This window comes from Solanum lycopersicum, chromosome 1 (assembly GCF_036512215.1).
Source record: "Solanum lycopersicum chromosome 1, SLM_r2.1".
NCBI lineage: Eukaryota > Viridiplantae > Streptophyta > Magnoliopsida > Solanales > Solanaceae > Solanum > Solanum lycopersicum.
Window position 1 is genome coordinate 72,132,128 of NC_090800.1, and position 12,421 is coordinate 72,144,548.

General features: G+C 36.6%; 1 protein-coding gene across 1 annotated transcript; it reads left to right on the forward strand.

Moving 5' to 3' along the window:
• The first annotated feature begins 476 nt into the window (after nt 1-476).
• On the forward strand, nt 477-11,593 carry LOC101245879 (ISWI chromatin-remodeling complex ATPase CHR11). The gene is made up of 25 exons (XM_004229166.5): nt 477-943; nt 1,579-1,704; nt 1,805-1,911; nt 2,543-2,649; nt 5,585-5,682; nt 5,784-5,963; nt 6,045-6,266; nt 6,712-6,846; nt 7,039-7,321; nt 7,415-7,488; nt 7,592-7,812; nt 7,898-7,985; nt 8,119-8,212; nt 8,301-8,489; nt 8,616-8,647; nt 8,749-8,825; nt 8,911-9,000; nt 9,150-9,219; nt 9,314-9,368; nt 9,491-9,549; nt 9,861-10,026; nt 10,526-10,704; nt 10,788-11,003; nt 11,078-11,179; nt 11,276-11,593. Exons 1-25 carry the CDS (start codon nt 746-748, stop codon nt 11,303-11,305), a joined length of 3,198 nt encoding a protein of 1,065 aa, XP_004229214.1. The 5' UTR covers nt 477-745; the 3' UTR covers nt 11,306-11,593.
• The last annotated feature ends 828 nt before the right edge of the window (nt 11,594-12,421 follow it).

The following is a 12,421-nucleotide window of genomic DNA, read 5'->3' on the forward strand; positions in this document are numbered from 1 at the left end:
TAATAAATTTTATTACTATGTGAAAATGTGAATGGACATTGATACTCACATTGTTTTCCTTGGTTTTATACAAATGTTATGCCAATCTTAGACATCAGAAAACACAAAAAGAATCATTTTTTTTCTCTCATTTGATACATTGCTGAATTTTATAAAAGAAAATTTTTTGTTAGTTGACTTTCTAATACAATTTTTTTTTGAATTTTGAAAAATATATATAAATCGATGCAATATCTTGTAAAACTGTCAGAAACACGCTTTAAACTTCTAAACTTTTGGTGATCTCGACTACTAATAAACTCATTCCTGATGTGCATGAATGTTTAAACCACTTTCGTTTTCAATAGTGTTTAGAGTCGCCTGTCGGAGTAAAGACAAAATTACTCACTAAACGGTTTCTACGTTTGAAATAAAAATGCTAAAAAATCAATCAAAATGTGATCTCTTATTCATCTCCAATACAACAAATACCTCTTGAACACAACACAGACCCAAGAACCAAATCAGGAGGCAGAGGCCCAAACAAATCTGAAACCCAATCCATAGGCGGGAAATCATATTTCATCATCCAATAAGTGGCGGGAATAGAAGGTTCCCATTTTGTTAGTCTAAACGGGTTGCTATAAATACGTTAATGTAATAAACCGGTTTAGACTTTAGAGTCGGTCGGTCCATATTACAGTACCACTACTTCACCAGAGAAACCCTCAAATTTACGTTTTTCCCCCCCTTCTGAATCATAGCGATGGCGAGAAACACGAGAGCGAAATCCTCGTCGTCGGAGCCATTATCGGACGGTTCAGAGGAGGAGCAAGTCAACGATCTAGTCAACGATGAGGAAGATGAGGAGGAGCTTGAAGCTGTCGCTAGGTCAGCAGATGATGACGGCGATGACGAAGCTGTTGCTGATAGAGAAGACGGTGATGATGATGAAGATGAGGAGGTGTGTTTATTGGAGGTTTTGTTTAGTTTCTGTTTTATCTTTTAGCTGCTATTGGTAGTGGTAGATCTGAGTTTATAATGAAATCCCTTTTTGTTTGGTGTTTTGACTGAATAATGAGTGGATATGTCAGTGTTATAGTTTAGAATGATTTTTTAGGTGAAATTTCAGAGTAGGAGGAAAAAATGTGAGTAATTCAGCTGTTCAGCGCATTTTTCAAGCTCATTATTATGTGTCAGTATACGTGAAGTTCCAGGAGGTGTAGAAATGGCAGAAAGGAATATTAATATGAATTTTCTGTTGAAATAGAAGCTCTTGTTTCTGGTCAAGAGTATATTTTTGGGTGATTATTACCAATTACGGCCCAGCTTTTACCTAATTAGTGGACATAGTAGGGTTTTTAGTTTAGAGTTAATATTTCAAGTGCATTTCTAATGGGATAAAGGAAAGGAAAGATTATTTCACCACTGATATAGAAGTTCACGTCTTCGATAGAAAACATATTTTTGATAGCCAATTAGTGTGAATTATTCAATATGTAGTATTTGTGAAGTGAAAATGATGATTACTTAGTTGATTCGACGTATGAATGAGCGTTACTTCAGTTGTTTAAGTTTGTTTCGCTATGCTACCTGTAGGAAGACATTGCAGCTAATGAAATCTCCAAGCGTGAAAAGGCACGGTTAAAAGATATGCAGAGGCGTAAGAAGCAAAAGATACAGGAAATGTTGGATGCGCAGAATGCTGCAATAGAAGCTGACATGGTATCTTACTTAGACTAACTTCTGAGAGATTTTGGGCTCTCCTCTTTTCATTAGTTCCTTGTGAAGGTGGTGTGCGTTATGGCTATTTTATCATTGACAGAGTAACAAGGGGAAGGGGCGTCTTAAGTATCTTTTGGAGCAGACAGAGTTATTTGCACATTTTGCAAAAGGCGATCAATCGACTTCAGAAAAGAAGACAAAAGGAAGGTACACATAATGTAGTCTTTGTTGCTTTCCCTGATATGTAGGACTCCAGTTTGAAAGATCTCTAGCTAGTATAGGACCATGTACTCTTTGGGTGTTAGTGGTAGTGAAATCGAATGGGGAAAAAGGAAGAATGAAAACGTTAAACCTCTTTGAGGTCTATGTTTATATTTTCCTCCTTTTAACATAAAGAGCAATTTTGCTCATACACAAAGGACACGAGTAATTTTCTTAACCTTTTTAAGGGGAATTATTGTTAGGCATCTGTTCATGTTTGGTAAGTGTATTTGGAAAATTGAAATAGAGACATCCTAAATATTAGTAATGTTATTTGTGTAGCTTGATTGGGACTATTCACTTTGTTAGGTTGGGTTTCAAGTACCTTCCTCTTCTTGTATTGGTGACAAGGGACTATTGTCTCCTTCGCAGGCAGGCAGGCAGGCTGGCCTACCTCCCAAAAATTATTGTATATTGCTTATATTAGAATTGAGTGTTATGTCCAGTTGATGTTACTATGTTATATGAAGAAGCACTATGTTATATGGAGAAGCTTCACTATTGTGATTCATTGCACTACTTTCATATATGTATGAACGTTTTTGTCTAAGACAAATGATTAATCTTTTTTTCCCAGGGGCCGTCATGCGTCAAAGATAACCGAAGAGGAAGAAGATGAGGAGTATCTCAAAGAAGAAGATGGTGGGCTGTCCGGGAATACACGGCTATTGGCACAACCTTCTTGTAAGATCCCCGACCCCACCCCCACAAACCCAACACACAAATATATCCTGAATTGTTGATCTCCTAGCTGATCAAATATGGCCCTCCTTTCTTGATATTCAATATTCTTTGTTTAATGATTCGCTTTGGCCTTTATCATCTTCTCTTTTACAATTTAACCATTGACGTTTCTAAGTGCAACAAACTAGAAAAATGTTACTTGAATAGTGCCTTCAAACAATAGATACTAGTGTGAGAGACGTGGTTTTGGTAAGCACCCAAGGGTATGACTTAGTGGTCACTTCTGTGGGTTGTGAACCATGAGTTATGCTGGGACACAATCCCTAGGTGAGATTTTTTTGTGTTTGTCTGAGTCTTGGTGAACATAATTTGTTACCTTATAGCAACACTCTTGTATGTCGTATCTATTGTTGGTGGGAGGTGACATGCATCTTGTGGAATGAGTTGAAGCGCATGCAAGTTGGCCTCAACACCACTGCTATTAAAAATTATTTAAATTATCTTCTACAACAGTTTTTATAAGGTTAAAATGTTTGGGATAAGACACATGTACCCCACAATTATACCCGCAATTTTGGAGACACATCTAAACTTTACCCGGGGGGGGGGGGGTTCCTCATACCCCATGATCTCTTTTGAAATGGAACGAATGCCACCTTAAATGCTAAACATGACATAGATAACATAATGAAATATTCTGTGTGTCTATTACACGTGCTTCACATTCTTTTAAAGCATTAAATTTTTTTTCCCCATTAAAATCTGTTTTTCTCTTTCTTAATTTCTGAATCTCTTCTCTCTCTCTCTCTCTCTCTTTTCTAAAAGACAACTGGGGCTGCCCTTGGATCAGTTAAATCATTCCTTCATTTTATTCAAACCCACTCGGACCTAATTTTATTGGAGTAAAAGCTAATCTTTCCCAAAATCTCTCTAACTGTAACAGAGATATATAGTCGGTGTAGTCCTTAGCAGACACACTAGGATGGGTTTGACAAATTCAGGGCTAGAAATGAATGCAAACAAAATTTTGAAACACACTTGAACTGTAAGAGTTATTTCACTGGAACCTTTACAAGAATGCTGTGATGAGTTCTTCTGGCAAGGTGGGGCTTGGACCTTTGTTTAAAGTGAATGGAAATTGAGTATGCTTTGTGAGTTTCCTATGTTCTGGGTGTTGTTGAAACACTTCAAAATCTTGGATTGCACAAATTTTAGCTTTCGTATTGTTCTAATTGAAAGTTTCAGTCCTTTCAAGGCAATTCAACAAAAATAGTTTACAGAGATGTTTTCATTGGTTTTTCCGCGAGTTATACTGCAACTTTGAAAGGTTTCAAAGTAAAATCTGGAGAAGGAGTTTAAAGGCTTCCAGTTTTGAAAAGTTTCAAAGTGAAACAAGAGACTCTTCGACCTTCAGGTTGGGTATCTAAATCTGAAAATAGCGAGTATTGTGGAGCTTAATTCAAAGCTGAAACAATGATTAATTGACTCAGTTTTGACTGTTTGAGTCGAAAATGTGAAGAAACTCTGAACAACATTAAAAGTACCTACTTCAAATATAATTTTTCTCTTCCAAATATGAGGTGAAAGTTGTTATTGCTTAGATCTGTATCCATTGCACTTTGATGGTATAGATGTAATTAATTGTGTAATGTCCAATTAAAATATGACACTTGTACCTGTTAATTACATCTAAAATTATTTTTGCAACCTTCACTTGGCTTCAAGAGTGTGTGCACACTTTTTAGTCTATATGCCATGTCAGCATTCAAGGTGGTATTTGTTCCATTTAAAATAGCTTAGGGGTAAATAGGACCTTTGTAAAGTTCAGGGTGTTTCGGGTATAGTATGGGTGGCTGTACTTATTTTCTTCATATCCCACCAATTATACCATAGTGAGGGATAGGTTATCCCTTATACATGGTGGGACAAGTTATCCTAGGATAACTTATCCTGGTATAACTCGTTCCCAACTAAACGGACCCTTGGAATTCTCCACTATTGGAGAAATCATTACGTCTTGCTGTTCTTTATATAAGCCCCGTTCCTGCAAATCTGGTTATAGGTTATTTATCAAAATTGCAAGGCAATTCCTATACAACCAACTAAAGCAACCTTGATGTTAGATGACATTGCCTTAGAACTTTGAATGGTCCTGCTGTATCATATGTAATGTGCTAGGTTAAGTTCCTAGAGGTGCATACGTAGTTCCGTTTGCCCTGTAAATGCACTATGCTTGAAGGTGATACTATAAGCTTATATGATAATGTGTGCACAGTTGCAAAGATCTTAAGTTCCCTCTCTATAGTTGTATCTCAGAAATACCTTTTGAGTTGTGTAGTCTTTACTTTTTAAGAAGTCATTTTTGAAATTGATGAAGCTTTAGGGACAACGCGTTTACTTAGGACACTGAGTATAGAAAATATCTCGATGTAAAAGCACATTACAACCAACCTAAAATAAATAAATAAATTTGACTCCTCTTGAATAGCTCAAGCTTGTAGTTTAGGTGCTTCACACATTTCAACCTAGTATTGGAACATGCAGGGAATTCATCCTGAATTTTAGTCTGCTGCCATCTATCAACTTTTTTCCTGTGTTCTTAGCCTAGAAAAAAACCTGGCCTATGTAGAAAGGGTGTGAGTAGATCTAAAATTATTAAATTAATGTGTCTGATCTGCAATACTTTTGAATTTTGTGATATTCTGGTTCATAAAATACTGAAGTCTTCCACTACTAACATTTACATGAAGATGCTAATTACTGGTAGCCTTGGCCTTGTGGGTGTGCTTTCTGGTGGAAGAACTCTAATTGAGTAGTGGAAGTGTGAATTGTATTGTGATTAATAGTGCTTCGATGTTGGAAAAATTGTTTATGTTGATGCTCTCATTTCCTTGTCTCTTTAAGGATGTAAGAATCACACATGCGTGTTTGTCAGGTATTCAGGGAAAGATGAGGGATTATCAACTTGCTGGTTTGAACTGGATGATACGGCTATATGAGAACGGCATAAATGGGATACTTGCTGATGAAATGGTCAGTGTTGTCACTTGAAATTTTTTAGACATTCCTTTTCATTCTGTGATTCGTGTTTTTGAGAGAAGCAGCTTTACTAAATTATTCCTGTATTTGCACAGGGTCTTGGTAAGACCTTACAAACCATCTCTTTGCTGGCGTACCTGCATGAATTTAGAGGGATTACTGGTCCTCACATGGTTGTTGCTCCAAAATCCACACTAGGCAATTGGATGAATGAAATCAAACGTTTTTGTCCTATCATACGTGCTGTAAAGTTCCTTGGGAACCCTGAAGAAAGGGTAAGCAGATAAGGGATTCTCTTTCGTCCCCTTATGTACATAGCTCATCACTTCTGACTCTGCTGGCATTTCCTTTTATAGAGATACATTCGAGAGGATTTGCTAGTTGCTGGGAAGTTTGATGTGTGTGTCACAAGTTTTGAGATGGCTATCAAAGAGAAGTCTGCTTTACGACGCTTTAATTGGCGTTACATCATCATTGATGAGGCTCATAGAATCAAGAATGAAAATTCTCTTCTTTCCAAAACCATGAGGCTCTACAGCACTAATTATAGGCTGTTGATCACAGGGACGCCACTTCAGGTGAATAATTCTCTTTGATGATTTCCTTTTTGTTTAGCAAGTAGTCCTTTTATCGGAAAGTATATCTGACCTCTTATAAACCTATGTACCAAATAACCTGACCCTTTCATGAAATGCATATTTACCTATCGCAATTCTATAATTGAATATGGTATGATGTTATATTTAATAATTTCTGTGGGGTATCTCTATAGCAAATTGATTTATTTTTCCTTTTAACATTTTAGATGCTTCATTATATTAGATCTCCCATATCACAGATTTTAAACCGTCTCTTATTTTTTCTGTTGGTTAAACTTTATCTTCTATTTTGTGACTGTAAAATGCTAGTTGTTATGTCTTTACCTTTGTTATGTTTTGGCATCTTGTACTGTTCTCTTGTATGAACCTCTATAGTCTCAGACTGTTGTCAATTGATGTGCTGGGTTCTATGCGAATTGCACAGAATAATCTTCATGAGCTCTGGGCGCTTCTGAACTTTTTGCTACCAGAGATCTTTAGCTCGGCTGAGACATTTGATGAGTGGTTTCAAATATCCGGTGAGAATGACCAGCAGGAGGTGGTCCAACAGCTTCATAAGGTAAAATTGTCTTGTAGTTTGTATCATTAATACTTGAGCTATGCCATAGGATACAATGTTCAGGTTGAAGTGACAAAGATAAGACCAACTACATGTGCGAGAGCTTCCAGTAGACATGATTCTCATATTCTGAAACTTTGACACCCCATTGAGAATAAATACACTGATATTCTAGTTTCTGCTCTGAATCAGGTCCTTCGTCCATTCCTTCTTAGGAGACTGAAGTCTGATGTTGAGAAAGGTCTGCCTCCAAAGAAGGAAACAATTCTCAAGGTCGGTATGTCTCAGATGCAGAAAAACTACTATCGGGCTTTGTTGCAGAAAGATTTTGAGGTTGTTAATTCTGGAGGAGAGCGCAAGCGTCTTCTTAATATAGCAATGCAGCTCCGAAAATGTTGTAATCATCCATATCTTTTCCAAGGAGCTGAGCCAGGACCTCCATATACAACCGGAGAGCATCTCATAGAAAATGCTGGTAGTGTTTTGACTTCTATGAATGAATAGGAATTTCTAATCTATTGTGGTTGTAATTTTTTTAAAAAAAATATAAAGCACGTTCTCTCTGCAGGCAAAATGGTTCTTCTTGATAAGTTGCTTCCTAAGCTGAAGGAACGAGGCTCAAGGGTTTTAATATTTTCGCAGGTTTTTTCTCTTTTGCTTTTGATCTTATGTCCTACTATGCCTTGTCTAATTAGCTAATGTATGATTTTTTGGGCTAAACGCTTCATCTCAATGTTGTCATTAGATGACACGGCTACTGGACATCCTTGAAGATTACCTGATGTATCGAGGTCACCAGTATTGTCGGATTGATGGAAACACTGGTGGAGAAGATCGTGATGCTTCTATTGAAGCATATAACAGACCAGGGAGTGAAAAATTTGCCTTCTTATTGTCAACCAGAGCTGGTGGTCTTGGTATCAATCTTGCTACGGCAGATATTGTTATTCTTTATGACAGTGACTGGTGAGGATCTTCTAAGTCTAGTTTACAGAGTCCGGAGAATAAAGTGATATCTGATTCTCTTGGGTTTCTTCTCATTGTATTACAGGAATCCACAGGTTGATTTGCAGGCTCAGGACCGCGCCCATAGGATTGGACAGAAGAAGGAAGTCCAAGTATTCCGTTTCTGCACTGAGGTTTGTTTCCTTTCTAACTGTGTTACTGTACTGAAAATATGCCACTCTAGTCTCTCATTTGATGGTCGGCACATAGGTTATTTCAGTTTCACTTTTTTGTTGAGAAAGTTCTTATTTTAATTAATTCCAACAGTATACAATTGAGGAGAAAGTGATTGAAAGGGCTTATAAGAAGCTGGCACTTGATGCACTGGTCATCCAACAGGGACGACTGGCTGAGCAAAAAGGTTAGCTTTTATTTTCTTTTATTGCCTTGATTATATTTTAGATATTAGGGTATACATGAATTTGATCATTGGTTGGTTGTTCATGCAGCTGTTAATAAGGATGAACTGCTGCAGATGGTGCGGTTTGGTGCTGAAATGGTTTTCAGTTCCAAAGATAGCACTATAACAGATGAGGATATTGATAGAATCATTGCCAAAGGAGAAGAGGCAACAGCAGCACTTGATGCCAAGATGAAGAAGTTTACAGAAGATGCTATCAAATTTAAAATGGACGATAGTATGCACTCTGCTCCTCTTCCTTTTGGCTTGTGCATTGTATCTTTTGTCTCTATATATCTTGTTTTGCTCTTCTGCTGTTTTTGAAAGATATGGGCTTTTACTGTGGATTGACTGCTTTTTACAGCTGCTGATTTGTATGACTTTGAAGACGAGAAGGTAAGTGCAATTTTTTTATTTTAGTTGTCTTAACAATTCCATGTTTCACATCTTTGGTGTGCTTATCTTCCTTTTTATGCTATACATTTTTGTTGATGAAGGATGAAAACAAGGCACATTTCAAGAAAATTGCTGGTGACAATTGGATAGAACCTCCAAGAAGGGAGAGAAAGCGCAAGTATGATTCTTAAGTTGCTCAGTTCACCTTTAATGTATTGACAGTCTAAATTATCACCATTTTAAATGACTTTTCTTTGTGTCAGTTACTCGGAGTCTGAATATTTCAAGCAAACCATGCGACCAAGTGGTCCTGCTAGACCTAAAGAGCCCAGGATTCCTAGGATGCCTCAGCTGTAAGTCATCATTGCAAACCATTCTTAAATTTTCTCCTCCCAGTTTTGTTGTGCCATAAGCAAAACTGATTTCTCTGAGTTACTTTTTGCAAGTAGGTCTTTTTTTTATTTGTCAAATTCTGTGTATTGACATGTCTTGCCATTTATAGGCACGACTTTCAGTTCTTTAATACCCAGAGGCTAAGTGAGCTGTACGAGAAGGAAGTTCGTTTTCTCATGGTAAGTTATGCCTTCGGATGTGCCAGATTTCTTCTATTTCCACCTTCATATGTTTTTTTATTTGTTTGATATCTTAATTTCTTATTCATTCCAGCAAGCTCACCAGAAAAATCAATTAAAAGATAGCATTGAAGTGGAAGAGCCCGAAGGTATAACCTCTTTTCCTTTTGAAGTAGCTGTCTGTTCTTTTTTTATTTATAGAATTGGATATAGGGACAAACCAGGATGCAATTTGCTTTGTGAATATATGCTAACGATTGGTGCATTGTAGATGTCGGAGATCCTTTAACTGCCGACGAGCAGGAAGAGAAGGACAAATTATTAGAAGAAGTAAGTAGATTAATAACTCGTCATTGGATGTTATATGTACTCCCTCTGGTTCAATTTATATGACACTATTCGAATATCAAGATTCAAACTAGTCCATCTTTGATTGTATTTTTCATTTATTTTTTTTTCAAAATTTTGAATTGGGAATTATTATGATTTGTACATTCTACGTAGTTTCCCAATATATTGATTTTATTTCAAAACACATGGTCAAATTCAAACCGATTAACTCTTGAAATTCGAACTGTGCCTCATAAATTAGGACAAAGGGAGTAGTTTTATGTATCAGAATTAATGATTTGTACGTGCAGGGATTTTCAACATGGAGTAGGAGAGATTTCAATACTTTTATCAGGGCATGTGAGAAGTATGGTCGGAATGACATAGAAAGTATTGCTGCTGAAATGGAAGGAAAGACAGAGGAGGAGGTTGAAAGATACGCAAATGTTTTCAAAGAAAGATACAAAGAGCTAAATGGTAAGTGCTGGTTAATTTGCAAATACAGAAAGAACTATGTCTCAATCTCCAATCCACATTGAACATCCAATTATTATATGATACAATCAACCAAATGATGTTACTGCTATTGAACATACTTTTCAACTTGCTAGTGATATATAGAAGTCAAATCGGCATCATAATCTATAAATTGAGATTGCGGGAGCATACATTGTGTTGCTGGATGGTTGATAATAGGCCTACACCTATCTTTACTAAAATGCCTAGTTTTTGTCTACGACAGATTCGAACTTGTGACATGCACCTAACTTTTACATCATATGTTGTGTCTTCAGCACTATGTTAAATCCCTTAGGCCATACTTGTTAACATTGGAAAACTAGAAAAAGATGAGCAGACAAATAAGTTCTGGATGTTCAGGCAGAATTAGTTCCTTCTTGTGGTTAATTTTGCACTAGATAGCGTTTGGCATGCTTGACATTTGAGCAGTTAAATCTAATGGATGGAGTGCTTGCAGATTATGATAGGATTATAAAGAATATTGAAAGAGGAGAGGCTAGAATTTCACGAAAAGATGAGATCATGAAAGCAATTGGGAAGAAGTTGGACCGCTACAAGAATCCATGGTTGGAGTTGAAGATTCAGTATGGTCAGAACAAAGGAAAATTGTACAATGAGGAGTGTGATCGTTTCATGGTAAGCAGACTTAACTCTCGGGGCTTTAATCTTTTACTATTTATCTTTGTGATTCATGTATATGGTGATCTTCTCTTTTGTAGATATGTATGGTTCACAAGCTTGGCTATGGAAACTGGGATGAGCTAAAGGCTGCATTCCGAACAGCTCCTTTGTTTCGGTTTGATTGGTTTGTGAAGTCTCGGACAACTCAAGAACTTGCCAGAAGATGTGATACACTTATTCGTTTGGTGGAGAGGGAAAACCAAGAATTTGATGAGAGGGAGAGACAGGCACGCAAAGAAAAGAAACTTGCTAAGGTATACCTGGGTGTTCTGTGTGCTGTTTGTAGCGTAAAACGATACTTAGTGCTAAAAGTGTTTTGTATTGACAGAACGCGACACCATCAAAGCGCGCTGTGGCAAGACAAGCAGCCAAAAGCCCTCCCACCTCAAAGAAACGGAAGCAGTCATCAATGGATGATTTTGTGAGCTCGGTAAATATTTGTGCAATGATTCTATGTTTGTTTTGGTTTCAGCTCACTTGTGAGTTGTGACTTTATATTGTGCATGACTATTTCCTCTTTTTACAGGCCAAGAGAAGAAGTGATGGTACAACCTAGACAGGCTTTTCTTTTTGTGGTTTAGATCCTCTCTTGTGTTTTTCGTTTAACCAGGTTGGTCATCCAGGACACTAACTATGCAATGTGTTGGGCATTGCAAATTGCAATTCTGTCAAGTGCTACAGAGGAAAACCCCACCAATGTATTCAGATATGATGTGTAGGTTTATTGTACATAATCACAATAGAATTCTATTTAGGCTAGTAGTCTTGAACAATGTGGTGCGACACTAATATGTAACTTAATAGATCAACTTGCCAAATTTATGAATTTGCCAGCTCGCTACTATGCTCTTGTTTGGTGCACATTTATACGCATATGCATTTTTCATATGAAAAGAAAAAGAACCTTGCTTGTTTAATAACGCTAGTGTCATGTCCCGCCATTTCAGTCAAATTTTGCACGGGAAGAAGGGAGGAAGCGCCTAGAGTTGTAGAGTGGTTAGTGGAACAATCTAAATTTTCCTGTAACTTTCCTTAGTCGCTAGAAATCCTTGATACTTTGGAATATTCTAGAACATGTAGAGAGTTCTAGAGAGGAATCAAGGTGTAATTATTAGAGGAAATTGTAAAATAAATTTTATTTGTAATTTAGTTTTCATTTAGTACTTACTTTTGATACTAATTCAAATTGCGTTGCAGCATCAGAAGCAAGCAATCTTTTTAGTAGTATAAAACTATCTTTTAAAATATTAAGTTTTTCTTTGTATTTTCGTAGTGGTTTAGCTTTAAATGGTTTATTTGAACTTGTAAAATTGCAAAAGAATGAGTAAGTTGTCTAGTGCTACACAGAATATTGAGTTAACCTTTGCACATTGAATGAAAAAAGTGAGTTTGATCAGTTAGCCATGCTAATGTCATGGACAGCCTTCAAGATTATCCCAAGCTTACATTAGGATGCGTGCAACTTGACAGATTATTTAAAAGATAAATTGTGTTTCTATTAATATATATTATCAGTTTACCATATAGATATAGTACCAATTCTGTGAATCAGCAACTTGATAAATATTTGTTTGATAATGAAAATGAATATGATATCAATTCTATTTCACTTATTACATGATTTTTTTTTGTGTGGTTAATTAAACATTAGTTTTTTGTTAGTTAACTCATT

Coding starts and splice junctions, on each gene's coding strand:
- LOC101245879 (XM_004229166.5), top strand. CDS start 746: ATGGCGAGAAACACGAGAGCGAAATCCTCGTCGTCGGAGCCATTATCG. Junction 944..1,578: donor ATGATGATGAAGATGAGGAG/GTGTGTTTATTG, acceptor TGCTACCTGTAG/GAAGACATTGCAGCTAATGA. Junction 8,648..8,748: donor ATGACTTTGAAGACGAGAAG/GTAAGTGCAATT, acceptor TTGTTGATGAAG/GATGAAAACAAGGCACATTT.